Genomic DNA, 16,945 nt, shown 5'->3' with positions numbered 1-16,945 from the left:
ATCTCACCACCCCAACCACCAGCCCCGATTACATCATTAAAGATAAAGCTTGGTGCACCAGTATTCAGGCAGCACTTTTAAGCAAAATCTCCCTTCTCCAAGACAAAATACAAGCCCAACGCAATGCTTTACCCAAGGCCGACCCCCCTACCACACCTACCAACCCCGCACAGAAGCCCCCCCATTTTCCTTCAGAGACGTCTCTGTCTCCGAAGCCACTGCTCTCCTGCAACACCTCAAACCATCCACATGCAAAGGTGACATCTGTCCACCCAACATCATTAAAGACAGCACTAGAGCCCTTGCCCCCCTCATCACTGCAATCATTAATGCATCATTCACCTCAGGTATCGTCCCGTTCAGCCTAAAAGATGCATGGGTTCACCCCTTCTCAAGAACCCCTCCCTTGACCACTCCACCCCCAACAACTACTGCCCCGTTACCACTGTCCCATTCCTGCTTAAGATCTTAGATAAAGCCACCCACAGCCAGATCCAGCACTACTTTGAAGCCAACTCCATGCTAGGCAAAAGACAATCGGGATTCTGCAAAGGCCATGGCACTGAAACCGCCCTCTTGGACTTAAAAAAACAAATAACTAAGATAATGGACCTCAGCTGAACAGTCGTAAGTGCTTCCAGTGCTTCAGCGTTCCAACCATTTTGGAACAGTGGCTTCCAACACGAGTCATCTGTATCACATGGGGGCAATTACAGCTCCAACCATGGTGCATTGAAGGCTCCAAAAGAGAAATTACGAGACCCGAGGCACAGAAGAAATAAACACAGACTCCCGATCCTACAACAGGCGTGGCAGTACAAGACACCAACTACAGCTCCCCCCTTCCCTCTACCACTCCTGAGGAAAGCATCAGAAAAATAAATACAATAACAATAGTGATTCCGTGTTCATGCTAGAAACACTATATGTGTCGACCTGATAGGTGTATGTTTATTGCTGCTACACTCTAAGTAACCAAAAATACTAATGATATGACTGTATAACATGATGAACCATTGTGGGCACCAGGAAATCCGAGTGGTCTAACTTTGGCAACACATGTATAGATATGTTAAAGGCCTTTAGTAGGTTTTTATAAAAAACTCAAGAAAAATAAAGAATCTGTTTGCAAAACACAACTTTGGTGATCTATTGTAATGCATGTTCACATTAAATTGCAGTATCTGTTCATTTAGTAGAGATATACACCTGTAAGTGTCAAAAGCGAGGGGTAGCCCGAGTCCGCTTTGTATGTTCTGTAATCTCTCTGCTGTAAAATTGATTTTCAAAAGTATGTTAGGCAACTTCATTCAAATTTTACAATTGAACCGTGACATCAAAGTATTGACTTAGAGGGGCGAGAAATGGATATCTGACATCTATTGATGATAGATATGACATAAAGTAGTATCACTAAGACCTCGCCTCTGCCTTTCATAGTATAGGTACTACAGTGATTTTTTTGGCGAGAGAGCAACGTGGCAGAGAAAATGGCCCCAAACTATCATGAATGATTAGGGAGTGGGGAACATTCACAAAAGGGATGAAGGGTCCCAGGGATTTCAAAAACTAAGAAGGGCAGCAGACGAAAATGGAACAGATATATACTAATAATAATAAAAAACTATCTGAAGAAACATATTTCAAACGTAGATTGTTGTACTTATAGTAACTGCAAGACATTTCTCACTGCACCCCCTTCCAACATACATTTCCTGTTCCCTATTACTCTGAACTCTCATTCTCTCATCTTCTCGTTTCTCATTAATGACTCTCACACCCACACTCTATGGGTCCTTATCACCTTCATCTCCAGTGCCACACTTAACAATGTCACTTTGTGACCACTCCTCTCCTCCCTCCAAGATAACTACAGATTCTCTTATAGCTGAAATCCTCATTGGGCCCAATAACATTTCCTCTTGACATTTGGCATTTAATCAGGGATTATTAATCCTAACCAGGACCCCAACTTCCCAGTTCTACAAAATCATAACTTTCCTCATAACATCTTTGGGCAGCCCTAACCAAATGCATTATCTTGTCTCTATGAACATTCACCGAGTTTGCTAGGCCAACACATGCAAGACATAGACTAGTTCACGGAACTCTTAACTTCAATGAAACAAACAGCGATGCACCTGTCACCAAGTGCGCTGTAGTGTAGTAGCTCCACACCATCTGCTAACTTAATCTTCCAAGCCTTGCCGGCTCTCTCACTACAAAACTGAATATCCCCCTTAATGACTCCATTTATCCTGTCTACTAAACTATTGGCTTGGGGATGGTAAATAGTCATTTTAAAATGTCTGATGGCAAACTTCTTCAGGAAAACTTGCATCTTTCCTGACGTGAATTGGGACCCATAATCATGCATTCCTGACACACTCTTAACTTTCAATCCAGCATTCCATCCATTCTAAGCCACCAAAATGCATGGTGCAATTGCTTCTTTGTAATGCTGTGTACCAAATGTCCAACATTTGCTAACCAGGTAATTACTTCCCTTAACCCTGCTTGCACAATTTTTTCTATCCTTCTTAATTTATAACCTATGATGCTCAACTCATCCTTTCCTTCATGCCACACACCAATCTCTCTGTCTAACACTATCTTTTGAGGACACTCTTGGATTGTCCCCTTTTTAATAGATTTCAAAATCTTGTCTTCGACTCCTGCTTGTTGCCAGTCTTTTTGCTCAATAGATGGTAATTCCATGCTGGTCTCTACTACCTCATTGCCTCTATTAATCTCTTTCCACCATTGTGTCGCCACTGCTAGCCTCGATAAACAATTTGCTGTTGCATTCTTTTCAGCTGGTAAGTACGTTACCACAAAATTATAACCTTGAAGAACCAATACCCACTTGGAAATGTTGGCGACGCGCTTCCCCAGCCATTGGATGAGAACAACTGAACATGTGGTTTATGTTCTTATCTCACAGTAAATCTGGTTCCCATTTAATACACTTTAATATACTTAATGGGTCCGGGCCTCCCTCTCAATCACAGAGTAATTGCATGCTGCCTCTTTAAGCGATCTTGAAGCAAATGCCACTTTGTTTTCACCTGAGGTTCCCGCCTGTGCTAGTGTAGCTCCAAGAAACCAAGCCACCAGCATCCACAGTTACAATTACACATTTTACTTATTCCAAATGGCCCAATATCAGTGCATTTGCTGTTATCTTTTTGATGTCCTGAAACATCTTGTTGAATACCTGCAACCACACACATTTTACACCTCTCTTCAACAATAGACTTTGTAACAAAATTCTTTACAAATTAATTATTATAATCCACTAGTCCTAGGAACAAGCAAACCTGATCACTAGATATTCTACTTCTTCATCTCCTAGCTTACCTTGTTTAGCTGGATAGACAACACTCCTTCTTTTAGGCGACTCAAAACAGCATCCACATTTTTGTCATGGGGCCTCATTACGACCGTGGCAGAATGGGGTTAACGGCGCCGGTAAAGGTGCCGGTGCCGTTAAACCCATTCCGCCCTATTACGAGGTTCCCTCGCGGGACCCGCTCTGGATGTCTGGTCAGACCAGACCTCCTTTGTGGGTCCCGCGAGGGGACCATCGTGCTAACAACTGACCCTCTGTTAGCATCATCCCCATTCCCAATTGAGCCCTATGGGGATATGGGGATACATTTTTACCATGTCCGCGGAATGGGCAATTACCTGGTTATTGCCCATTCCATGGACCCGGTATAATTTAATTACTGGCGGCAGCCGTACCCTTAATAAAGGCACGGCTTCCGCCAGGGTCTTAATGAGGCCCATGTTGTTGCTTAATATTCCTGTAGACCAGTATATCGTCCTGAAACACCAATACATTTGGTAGGTCTTCTAGCATCTTCTCCATTACCCCATGGATTGCAGCTGCAGCAGAGACTGGTTCAAATGGCATTAGGTAGAACCTGTATGCCCCCATTGGAGTGATGAATGACATCAAATGTTGACAGTCATCACTGAGGTAAACTTGATGTTATATTGACGATATATCAATATCACTAAATTATGTTGCCATTCCTATGTAGCCAACATCTCTGTGATTGTTGTTAATGGAAGCCTTTCCACCCTGATTGATTGTTATAGGACAATGATGTCAACACACATGTATTTCTTGCCATTTAGTTTTGACACAATTACAATCAGTGCCAACCACTCTGATGCATCTATTCCATTAATTACTCCTAAGTGAACCAGTTTATTTAATCCTCTCAATTATTATTGCATCTTCAGGGAATACACTATATGTACTACTAATACCAATTTCCTGAGCACAATCAATTGTTGGAATCCTTTTAGTTTGCCCAATTTCTCAGAGAACACTTGAGCATATATTTCTGTTCAAGTGTCTCTTCTGCCACTGACATTGGGACAGACACCAATGCTTCTATTCGTATTTGCAGCTTGTTTTGTTCCTCCCAACCTAAAAGGGGAGACTTTTTTCATAGCTATATATATCCATGCTCTGTACCTATTTCCTTTGTACTCCATAATGGCCTGAAATGTCCCTAACGCACCAATTTTCACTTCTCTACAAGTAACTGGGTCAATGTCCGAGGGATTTAGCTCTTTTTGACCTCCCTTGACTTCTTGTATGTGTCCATTGATACATTTGTCCACCTTCATGTTGATTTCTACTCCATTAAGTTGGTCCTTTATGATGATGATGTGATGATGTTAGTGCTGCAATCTCAAATGGATGTCTGTCATTCACATATCCTATATCTGTATTTTCCATCAATTTACTTTTTGTTGAACTCTAGATGGGGCCCATTACCTGACAGAGCCTCACATAATATGGTTGTTCCTTGAATCTTAAACACATTGCCATTTTGGCAGTGCGGAATTGGCTGCTTGAAAAGAGACTTGGACTTCAACAACGATAACATGTTTGTTCTTGACCCATTTTCTCTCTCTTTGTGTCCATGGGTTGCTTAATGGCACTTACTTTGTGCATATGTTGCTTATCAATTTTCATCTGCTTAACTCTTCAATACTACGTGCAATATTTACGACTTCTTATAATGTAGGATCTTTTACAAGAAGTGAAACTCAAATTTTACATTGTTGGTGCATTGTACTAATTGATCTCTTATTAATGAGTCTATTATTTCTCCAAATGCTCAAGTATGGTTTAGGGTTTTCATAACCTCCACATAGTTCTCCACTGGTTCTTCTGTGCATTGCATCCTTTGAAAACAATGTGTGGTGTTCAAACCCAGTGAACGTTTTTGGTCCAAAGTGTTTTTGCAATTTCATTACAGCTCTCATATTCTCATTTATATCACTTGTTGCTTCACCAGAAGCTTCCGACAGGCGATCATAATTGGAGCACCCTTTGTTGTTTAAGTTGTATAGAAGTATTACTTCTTTTCCAGTAATTGAAAATCTTTCCTCTAGTATGGCTGTTGTAAACATGTTGGTGGAGAAGCCAAGATGGCAGCTGCCATATTCTATGCCTTGATTATATATTGTGGAAGCAATGTTCTGTATACTTTCAATGTTGAATTGAATAGAGATTCATCTTTATCATTATCCACTTTGTGACCTCTGGAATGTTCACTGATTGTTCACACAGTGTGATTATGATAGACATGGACGTCACAAATGGCAATGTGCTCCAACCATTATTTGGCAGACTAGACCGCAACAAGTTGGTGCCTACCACATACTGGATTCTCGCGTTCCCTCGTGAGGATATGCTGTGCACAAATATTGCTGTGAGAGCGGCACCGGCTGCTTGTGCTCTCATGGTAAGTTTTGTATTGCTGCCATGCTGGGTTGACCAAAACCTTTAGTTCCCCCACAGTGATCTGGCTGTTCCTACCTTGTTCTTGAGGGCCATTCTCTACACCACCTACTGCACCTGCAGATGGGCCATCTTCTGTGCTGGGCTTTGTTTAGCCATGAGGGTGGGGGAAAGGAGGTGCTCCCCACCCAGCCCTTCAACTCTTTGGAAATGTGATGACCTGCCTTTGCAAATCAAGCTACTAAGCAATATTGCAGGAAAGTAACAACTTATAATATCAGCTCTTCTTCAGCAGCTCCTTCCTTTGTCCAACAACCAAAAATCATACACCTTACCCAGTCCATTCTACCCCAAACTTCTGTTTTGAACCCTTGAAATCCGTTATAAAATTCTACGCTATTACACAAGGAAAAAATCAAACCCATGAATTTGCTTTTAAACCGTCATTAAATGTGCTCTTTTATGGTATTCTGGAATCAAACCAAACTTTTATTGTATATGCCTCCTGTTTTTCCCCAATGATGTACATTCACGAGTGTGCCCTAAGTTGCCGGTAGTAGATCTGTCTGCCCCTTCCCAGTCCCAATGTGCTGAAATCAAATCAATCCATTCTGGATGCAATGGTCTTGGCCTCAAATGCTGTGAGCAGTGTACACTGCTACTCAACCCTCCCTCTGCTTCATTTTTAGTGCCATGTGATACATACAGCGCATTGCTCATATAACTCAAATAAATAATGTAATGTACGTTAAAAGCCATAGATTTAAAATGCTGTTGTTTCAAGTGCAAATATCCCAAAACTATAATTAACTGAAATACCACCACTGCTTCTTAACATTAGCACCCTGGGTGGGGCACTGGCCAATTGCCCCTTGCCTTTGCCTCTCTTGCTCCCGCCCATCTCCCCCATACCACCTTTAGAAACCATGAATAACCCACACACGAGTGATAAAGGCAAAGTGAAATCATGTGCCAGCAAAATGAAGAGCAATGGTTTCCAAACATGTTTATGCTGAGGACCGGTGTAATATTGAAGGGAGTACTGGAGTCCTAGGTAAGTTTTCAGGTAAGTTATCATAATCAAATGTCACTTAGCTAGACATCGTAGGTGGCTGCGACCCTCTGTTGTAGTGTGGCTTGACGTTCTGTGGGTCCTTTCCTCGGATTTTTCTTCATTGCAGCTTGCTGGTCACAGTTTTCAGTGGCTTCCAGTGTTGGGAGCTGTGTCAGCATCAGAACAATTTATTATCTGGGTCCACTAGCAGTCCAGTGGCAGGGGCTGCAACGTGGGGTACGGCACCCCGGATGGTGAAGTGAGGGGCCTGAACTGGTGTTACAGTACGGTGTAGCCACCTGATGGTGTAAGCACTAGCGCCAATACCGTTTCTGTCTCGGAAGCTCGTCTGATGCTGGAGGGCTCGGTGCTCAGCTCAGTCCTGGCCAACTATTCCAGTGATTTAGCGTTGGAATATTGTTGGGGGATGACTGCCTAAATAAACACTAAGTGGACCATTTGGAAAATGTACACTGTGCTTTCTGTTTTTCTTCAAGGAATCTGGTCTACATTATAGCCGCAAGCAGGAATTATGGTGTGATAAGCTCTGTGCCCATGAACCATGATCTTAAGACAAAGTCGGACCTGACCTTGGCTGAAGCTGGTATAGTGGCATTGTCTCCTTTGTCTAATAAGGACCGCGTTTCAGAGATCCTTGCCCTTAGTTCTCATATGAGACAGAGGCTGCAAGGTGGGGACACTAATATTTCCCTTGTTGTGGATAAGATCAATATTTCTGATTTCCCCCGCAAATGTTTAATTAAGGAGCTGGACTGTCAATTGCCAAATTCTGGTATTACAGGACCTGTTATCCCAGAATCCATACAACGAAGGGGTATCACTGATAGTAGAGAGTCAACTTTTCCCTCAGCAGTTACTTTACTTGTAGGAGGGATGAAGAAATATGCTGAACATAAAACATTGTCACTCTCTGCCTCACAATGGGGCACTAGTCCTAACAGTCTTCAAACACATTATATTGCCTACACCCAGCCTTCGCACCTTAAGGCGAGTATTTCCAAAGAGCTCCTCCTATGTAACAGTCTTATGGATCTATGCTCACTGGTGGACTTATTGGATGACTTTGTATCGGACATATGTCTACCGAGAGTGAACATTGCGTCTTAGATAGATGTACAATACAGTCCAGTTGCATTGTTTCAGCCGGCAAAGTCTGAGAACGCCTGCCAAGTTAATATACTATGGGAGAGGGTGGACCAAGCTTCACAAACCACATTGATTAGGAGTGGTCCTCCAGTATCCTCTAGGATAACACCTCCTACTAATGAAAAGGTTAAATTACCTATTATCGATATTAGGGTACAATTCCAGGAACTACCTCTTTCACTCTCTGTATTCAATCATACACTCGGCCTAAAACCTGTTAAACAATCCTTAGAAGAGGCGAATGCTAAACTCAATCAGGCGATCTCGCAGAGTTTGCACAGAAGAAAGACACAAATGCCAAAGATTAATGACATGAGTATACAAGCCTTTCTTATGGACCAAAGGAACTTTGTTATTACTAACATTGAGACAGTAGAAGGAAAAGAGTCCAGAGAAGTGCTTCGTAATAAGGTACTTGAATGGCTGCGACAAAGAACAGGGCCAGGAATTGTCAGATTTTCTGACCTGCAGATTCTACGTAGGATTGATCTGAGTGATTGGTGTTCGCAATTAAAAGGTGACTTTGTCCTAGTGGGAGGTGGGTTCAGCAATCTACCTCTCTACTTAAGTATGTGTAAATATCTTCCCTGGGGGGGCTCGAATTGTAATCTGATACTCTGATGCTTCCTACCGGATCTGGTAAAATTGTATTATTATGTTTAACCAGACCCTCTCAGGGCATTGCTACACTTATTTTGTGACTTTTATTATTTTTTCTTGGGATCGTTTTTGTCTTACAGATGGTGTATCCTGTTTTTCTTTCTTTTTTATGTATCATTGTCTAGTCTGTTTTTTTTTTTTTTGCACCCTCACGCCTCCGGGTGAATGGTGTGCAGTATAAATGTAATAAAGTAAAGTAAGCCATTTTATTCATTTACATAGTAAATGAGATTAGAGTACATGCATGAATGCTATTTTATGCTCCCCAAAAGTAGGTGTATACAAATTACAGTGTGCTCTGTGTAATGTGTAATGACGTGTTTCAGACATAATTTTTACCTTTTCGATTAGAATGTTATAAATCATTGTTTTCGGAAACTTACTGCACAGTCGATCATCACAGTCGTTCGGACATCGTTTGCACGGCTCGCCTTCTTCATACGGCAAACTCATCTTGCTATAATCATTTCCCCTGAAAATGTTTGACAGGAAATGTGAACAATTTGAAAAACATGCTGCATTGCCAAAATCATATTTAACAGTAAACAACACATGCCGTTTTGTTCCGGAATCAATGTCAAGAAAACATTTATATGCCCAGATTTTGTTTTTTTTACTCACCGATTTCTGATCGAATGGACAGTTTTCATTTTTTTATTTTTATTACAGTTAGTGTTGAATTTTGTTTTATGATTATTAGATTTCTGTCTGTACATACTATGAACTAGGATGTTTTAGGATAGTTTGTGAAATATGAAGGCCACTGGGCATTTTAGAATGATTAATCCACCAGTGGCACTAGCCAACAAATTGATGTTGTTTTAATACACCTGGTAACTCGATATCAAATAATGCTTGCTTATCTCCTGTGCTTGCTAGCGTGCATTAGTTTTGATTAGCACATTAATATTATTATTGACCTATCAGTCAATTAGGATGTTCAGAGTGCAGTCAATAACTATTGGTTTTGACAGTATTCTGAACATTCTGGATTCAGAAGAAAACAAGTACCAAAAATGCAATTTCCAGGCAATAGCTCTTTCAATAAAACACGTCCACACTGTGAGGACGTTTTTTTTTTTTTTTCACTGCAACGTTCTATTTAACACACCAAAGGGAAAACTAAAGCATTGGGTTGTTTTCCACTTTCTCAAAGAGGAACTGTTTACTTTTACATTACACCTAATACATGCTCATGTTAAGTCCACTCCAGTTTAACCACCTTTGTTTTTTTAGTCCTACAAAATACAAAACTCAAAAACATTTAGGCGTCTATCACTATGCGATAATAGCCTCATAGACCTCGGGAGGCGTCATTATCCCTGTGATAATGACCCTCCTTCAGTCTATAAGGGTATATTATTGTACACATGTTTTTAAAGGTTTAAGCAAAATAGATGCGCACTGATTGTTTAATAAGATATGCAAATTGTGATGCTTTTAATGTTGCAAAATGCCTGGGGATGTGCAGAGGTACTATTATCATTTTAGGTAGTGTTTTATTGTGGCAATAAGACCCGAGGCGGCGGGCCAATACCGCCCCAGGTAATGCCCGGGGCCGTAGTTATAGGCCCGTGCGTAGCCCCCGGGCATTACCTGCAGCGTTATTGACCCGCCGCCGAGGGTCATATTGCCATTAGCACCCCGGCCCGTTGGATCGGGGTGCTAATGGCATTTTTTTTCCTGTTTCGGCATGTTTCGAAATATGAAAAAAATGGCCACCAGAAAGGGAAAACGGAGTCCGTTTTCCCTTTCCATGGCGGCCATCGGGAGCGGACGCGCTGGGAACACAAGTGTTCCCAGCGCGTCCGCTCCTGAAAAAAAAAGAAAAAAAAAGAAGCAGAAGGTAAGTGGGGTTGGGAGGGGAAGAAAAAAAAAAGAAGCCTCCAGCCGTGTGGAGGTGCGGAGCGTGGAGGGCCCGCTCCGCGTCTCCACACTGCTGGAGCCTGCTATCGTTGCCCAGCGGGGACGCAGGAGCAAAAAGGTAAGTGGGGTAGGGAGGAGGGAGGGAGGGAAGGAAAAAGAAAAAGCTTACCCGAGTCCCCGGAGGGGGGCGAAGGCAGCTTCTCAGTCGTGTGGAGGCTCGGAGCGGGGATGGCCCTGCTTCGAGTCTCCTCATTGGCTGAGGGGCTGCCACGCCCCCGCCGAGGACAAGGCGGCTGGAATCCCGGCCGAGAATCGAAGGATTCTCGGCCGGGTAATGACCCGGCGAGAGCCATTCAGAATGCTTGTTGCATTCTGATTGTCTCTCGCCGGGTACTAATTATGTATTTTCACCATAGTCCCTGTCATTCAGGAATCCTTGAAGCAGCTATAGATTCAAAGATCAAGTGCAGTGAATGGGAAATAAAAAACTTGGTTTTGGTGATGTGCTCACTGAAACAGTTTTCTTCTTCACAGCGCACCTTTGCAAAATGTTTCCATTCCATAACTCCAGGGATACATCCTCTTTGGACTGTGCTAAGAGTGTCTATATGGGACTTGGAAGATACCCTTTAGAAGGCTTCAGGGAATTCACTACCCTAAACCCTGTCAAGTGCTGCACCTAGACAAGAACTAACACATTCTGCCAAATGGGCCTACTCCATACTGAGGCCATGCTTGCTCCAAATTTTAGGCACAGAAATCTTACAGCATAAAACCTAAACCCATGCTAGGATCTAGACATGCTGCCATCCTCATGGCATGTCAGTAAGACTCCACATTTGCAGGCGTGGCAGACAAGTTGTGGATTGGATGCCTACATGTATTAATGCTTAAGAATTGATCTTCAAAACAAAATATGAAATCCTGGGATGGTCGCCAAATACAAGATAAATATGGTGCCTGCCTGAAGCCCATCTCTAGTGTCTAAACAGCCCCTGAACATGCAGCATAATATCTCCAGTATCCCAGCTAGGACTTGCCCATCTCTGGATTCAGCCAAATGATAACATGGTCCCACACAACCATCATACTGTTTGGTTGCACCACTGTGCATGCCAGCAAACATCAACCATTGCAAATAGTAAATATAACCCGGACTGTGAAAAGGCAGAGGCAACCCCTGGAGATCTAAAACACTGTCCAGCAACATGACCCATCAAGCCATGTAGACCTTATCTTTAGGCTGCAACCTATCAATGGAAGAATGAATGCACAAGAATTTCATATGCAGCTGTTATCTCTGCACTGCCCTTCCCACTGGCACAACACTAACATTTAACTCTCAGACTGTTAGCCTGACACCCACATTCCTCTACACTACCACCCTGCACTGCCACTACATTCTCATCCGACATTATAACCACATGTTCCCTTCTCTATCATTGAATTCCAGCAAGTCCAATTAGTCACACTCACACAATCTCCTTGATACTACCACACACGTTGGCCAAGGCCAAATGATTCCTCAACACTGTGCTCATTTAAGCCCTTATGGTGCTTCAGGTGACATCCATAATGAAAAAACATGACCACCCTTAGATCTCTCCCAGAAGCACCACAAATTTCTTGATGCAAGAATCTTACCCACAATGGTTTCCCTTATCTACTTTGCACTAATATTTTAGCAAACAAAATCCTAATCATATTCTCCTACGCCTATAATTCTACCAGTCCCCTCTGGCCACCAAATCTTTTAGATTACTTAACGCACCAACATATGCAATTGTATACGCCAGGAACAGTGATAAATAATTCACAATAATATAAAATTACACGAAAATCATATCTGTTGCTAATTGCCAGAAAGGGATTGAGTCACCAACCTGCAAGTTATGTGCCGGTATGGTACTATAGAAAGGAGTGGGGAACACTTATATTGCTTTGCAACACCCACTTCTGAGCACATTTAATACCAAACTTAATTTCCCAGAACCTTCCTTTTTAGAACATATGTCCATGAATTAAATTGTTAATTGACGATATTCCAAAATCATTTACTCCTCCTGAAAATTAATTATGATATCAAGAAAAAAATACTCCACACATCAGAAGCAATTATGGTGTGTTATTCCAAGGATAAACCAATGCCCAGTAAGTCCTTTTGAGAATTTGATATCGGTCCCAGCATTGAGACAACCTCTTATTGATGACATTGATAATTTACGTATATGTGAATATGGCTACAAAACCCTATTCTCAAAGGATGATGTACTATTCCTTTTAAATGGTTATCATCCAAACAAAAAGGAAGCAAAGTCCTAAAAAGAATTCTGGAATAGACAAAGCAAAATCAATGATAGTCAATACGTTTCTAGATAGAGTTCTTCATAATACACACCATAACGCAAGCTTCTTGAAAGCATCAATACAAAAATAAGAATGAAGACTATAAAATAACAAAACATATAGGGATATAATATTAAGCGCCTGGACAATGATTTTGTTAATAAAAAAGCTAGTTATACCTGGAAAAGTGGTGTCAATACTGTTATTTTATAGTTTATATATGAATCGAAATACATTACTTAGTTATACCTGGAAAAGAATACCTGGAAACGTTGTGTCAATACTGTTATTTTATAGCCTATGTATGATTCGAAATATATTACTCAAATTGCATTTTGAAAAATATGTAATTCTTTAAGAATGAGAATTCATATCATATGCAACTGAAATTTAAAATGCCATATATTCTCACTGGAGATTTTTTAGAAACATTTCGCCAATGACCGAGTTATGCCCTTAAGAATAGTGAGGATGTTAAGGTAATACTTACGCCGGACAGAAGCTGCAGGCATACATAAAGTCCACGTCACAAAATGCAACCTGACATCCAACACGATGAGAGAGTGCCCACACAACCTACAAGTGTGAAAATATATATAATAATATTTTGTTAATGCAAAAGTATATATACTGTCTTTGTTGAATTTACTTGCTAATGAAATATTATTTAAAATTAAAATTAGACTGTTTTTTTTCAGAACAAGAGTTATGTATCGTGCACAAAACATTACTTGTACCTCTGAAATCATAATAATAAATTAAACATTTTTATTTTTTTCCAGATTTTGGCACAAATGTGACATTAAGGCAATGATGGCTGGTGAATTGTTCAATTTGAGGGGCATACATATTTTCCTTAAACAGGCACGTGCGAGTACTGAGATTGAGCTTGCGTCCATTATACAGGTTCGGGCGGATTTCCCACCCAAGAATTTTGAGGTAGGAAGGATGCAATTTAAAACACAAATTCCAGACAATTGGCAAAAAAGCTATAACAATTACAAATGCTCTGTAGTGGAAAACATGAAAAAACTGTAAAAGATGCCAGGTAGTCAACAGTACAGGAGATTGTGGAACATATTATCATGCTGGTTACGTCCAAAGAAAAACACGAACTCCTGTATCAACAATGGCAGCCTTGCCCTGTAATGATTATGCTCTTCGCCAGGGTCCAAAAAATATGCCCTGAAGAAAACATTTTAATGTTGCCTGTGCCAAATATATTCCACCATTTCACTATAAAAACGATCAGACAACCAACCATTCTCTTAGAGTAAGTATTCACATCAGAATTCTGGATGAAGAAAAGGGTATTTTGGTGCCATTTTACAAAACACATCCACATCAAAATGAAGCGTTTTTGACCAACCTCTTCTTCGTGTTTATAAATTACCATTTGTAACTTGTATCTAGAAACTCTTGTATTTGCTAAAGTTCATACAAAAGTACTTTGTTTTGTTTGTAATTTTTGTGCTGATCCTCTTCCTCTCCATCAGTTACATGTCCATCAAGTGCTACTCCTCACAAATATCCAGAAACAACACAATCTGATTATTTTTTTTTTTTTTTAATGTTCATGCTGGCTGTGGTCCATGTATGCTAGCATGTCACTATCAGAATACATTTTCATGATTGCTGTGAAAAAACAATTTCCAGCATGCCCGAAGAAAATCAGTTTCTTTCTGGCTTTCGGCAAAAATATGCCAGTATGCCACTGAAGATCACACTGCCTTGATTCAGTCTCCAATATATGCAATCATATAATGCATTGTATATATACATCATACAAATACATATTAATGCTACCTATTCCCAATAGATGCAAGCATGCTACTTTTAGAACATATCTTCATGCCATCTGTGCCAAATATATGATTGTATTGCACTGTAAAATATTCTCATGCTTCAAGGTGCACACTATAACTTAGTATACCACTGCAAATCCCATGCCCATGCTGTTTGTGCTAATATATAGCAGCAGACCTTGGAAGAACACATTGTTAGGCAGCCATTCGCCAATTTTTTGCAGCATGTCACTGTGCCTGTATCGCCACTGTTGGTACATGTTCACAAAATTTGTGTCCACAATATATTCCAGCATTGACATTGACATTTTTTTTCAAGATGCCTGCCTGTGCCGAAAATAAAGGGAAGCATTGCCACTGGAAGATGCTTCAGTTATGATGTAAGCATTGACAATGTAAACCATGTTACACATTGTTAATCCCCATCAGCACTGGCTCTCATTTCCAGCTCTCTTACCCACAAATATACACAAAGACAGACATCTGATATTTCTCTCAGTCTTGCTGTGTGTCTCTCTGTCTCTCACACACACTACTTTTATCTCACACACTTGAACCCATGCACTCACATATGCACACCCTCTCAAAACCACGCACAGGTACACACAAATGCATTCATGACCAGGCTCTAAGAGCAGGACCGAGATTGATACCTGTGTTGCTCTGCGTTGTCTTGCTCCCAAAACAAACGCCCTGCCCCTGCTCTATCCTGCTGGTTCAATCCTTGTTAATTGTTATTAACTAAATGCACACTAGATATCCCCTGCTGGCTCCCAACCATCACTCCTTCCCAGTATGGCAACAAGAAAGGAACACCTTTCTTGCTATTCAAGGCCTCGCCCCCTTAACGAATGGGATACAATATTGGATTTGCTCAGAAAAATTTGGCCTAGCTAAAGTGCTTCCTTTGGGGTGTGATAGGGGTAAAGACAACGTTTGTGTCAATGGAGGGGCTTCGATTTAAGCACCTCCATAATTCACATGCGTCCCTAGCTTGTGGATTGTTGCTGAACAAGTTGAAGAAAAGAATGGTAGTGCCCATGTGTACTGTGGCTGTCTAATCCAGCCATCCTAAGAACAAATTCACCTTACAGAGATGTTCACATGTGAGGGAGACTGTGTCAGGCCACCTGTCGCTCATGGACACTCTCTCGGAGTGGAGCCTGGAAGGAGGTGAGGCGCCATCTCCGCTGCCCTAATTTTACAGACACCACTCACAAAAAGGTAATTAGAAAAGGACATACACTTTTTACAAAGACGTGTACCTATTGTTCCTCACCAATACATTTTTAACTTCTGCCTACTTTCCAGCAGAATGTTAATTCTACATTGTCATTTTCAAACTTATAGTAGGATGCTGTCTTCAACCTCTGAGACAGGATGAGACAACACAAATGGGAGGGGCATTGCAGTCTACTGATCTATAACAGCAGCAAAAAAAACATGTTGGGTAAGCCTTTCTCCTTCTGCAAAACGCTTCCATTTCTTGGAAGCTAGCTCCCAATCTCCTGTTGATCATTCCTTCAAATCAATGCACAGCATTATTTTATGCATGCTCTTCCTGTATCCTCACAAATAAAGGAATATCCTTACCAACCTTTGGCAGTCCAGATGTTTTGAACTACATCTCCCATCTACCCAATTCAACATATTAGTGGTGCTTGATCATGGGAGTAACAGTGCAAACACATCTGAAGAGCTGCTGGTTGAAGGCCCTCTGAAGGACATACAGTACATATAACTGGTAAACCTTTAATCTAAGCCTGATCACTATTTTAGCAGTACATCACTACCACCTTTTTTATCATCTGGTTTTAAAGGAATTAAAGTACATTGCATCTGTACTTGTGTTCATACATATGTATGTGTGTTTTGGGGCATGCTATTTAGTACCAGGGATGTAATTTTTCCCCCACTTAGCAATCCCCGTCCACCTGATGCCTTCCTGGTTGCTGCTCTTTTCCCTACTTAAGGAGCCCTCAAGCCTCTTTTCCTTTGCAGATGGGGAGCAGGTGCAAGTGGATCTAGGTCACCTTGCCTAAGACCCACCCACCTTCTTAGCCCTGACTCTTCCTTTCTGCTCTTAACTGTTAGATCAAGGGCGTCTCTAGGGAAGGGCAGATGAAGAAAAGGGCAATTCCTGTTTGGACCTGTTCGGACCAGGATGACCCAGGGCCCGATCCCCTACTCAGACATCAGGTATGCATGCACCAAAATGTGTTTACTTCTTCTGTCCCCACAGGCTATTCCCACCCACTTTGATCCCCCTGTGGTGTT

At 41.4% G+C, this 16,945-nt stretch overlaps 1 protein-coding gene across 1 annotated transcript in view; it reads right to left on the bottom strand.

The window, feature by feature from the left end:
• The window catches only part of LOC138453171 (cysteine-rich venom protein-like), a 391,821-nt gene that overhangs the window by 121,786 nt on the left and 253,090 nt on the right, over window positions 1-16,945 (bottom strand). The window contains exons 6-7 of the mRNA XM_069605763.1: window positions 13,354-13,439; window positions 9,035-9,123 (exon numbers count right to left, since the gene is read on the bottom strand). Of these exons, the coding sequence (XP_069461864.1) occupies window positions 9,035-9,123; window positions 13,354-13,439 (175 nt within the window). The remainder of the gene's footprint in view (window positions 1-9,034; window positions 9,124-13,353; window positions 13,440-16,945) is intronic.

This window comes from Ambystoma mexicanum, chromosome 4p (assembly GCF_040938575.1).
Source record: "Ambystoma mexicanum isolate Mex_15411 chromosome 4p, UKY_AmexF1_1, whole genome shotgun sequence".
Taxonomy (NCBI): Eukaryota; Metazoa; Chordata; class Amphibia; order Caudata; family Ambystomatidae; genus Ambystoma; species Ambystoma mexicanum.
This window is presented reverse-complemented; position numbering and strand designations above follow the sequence as displayed.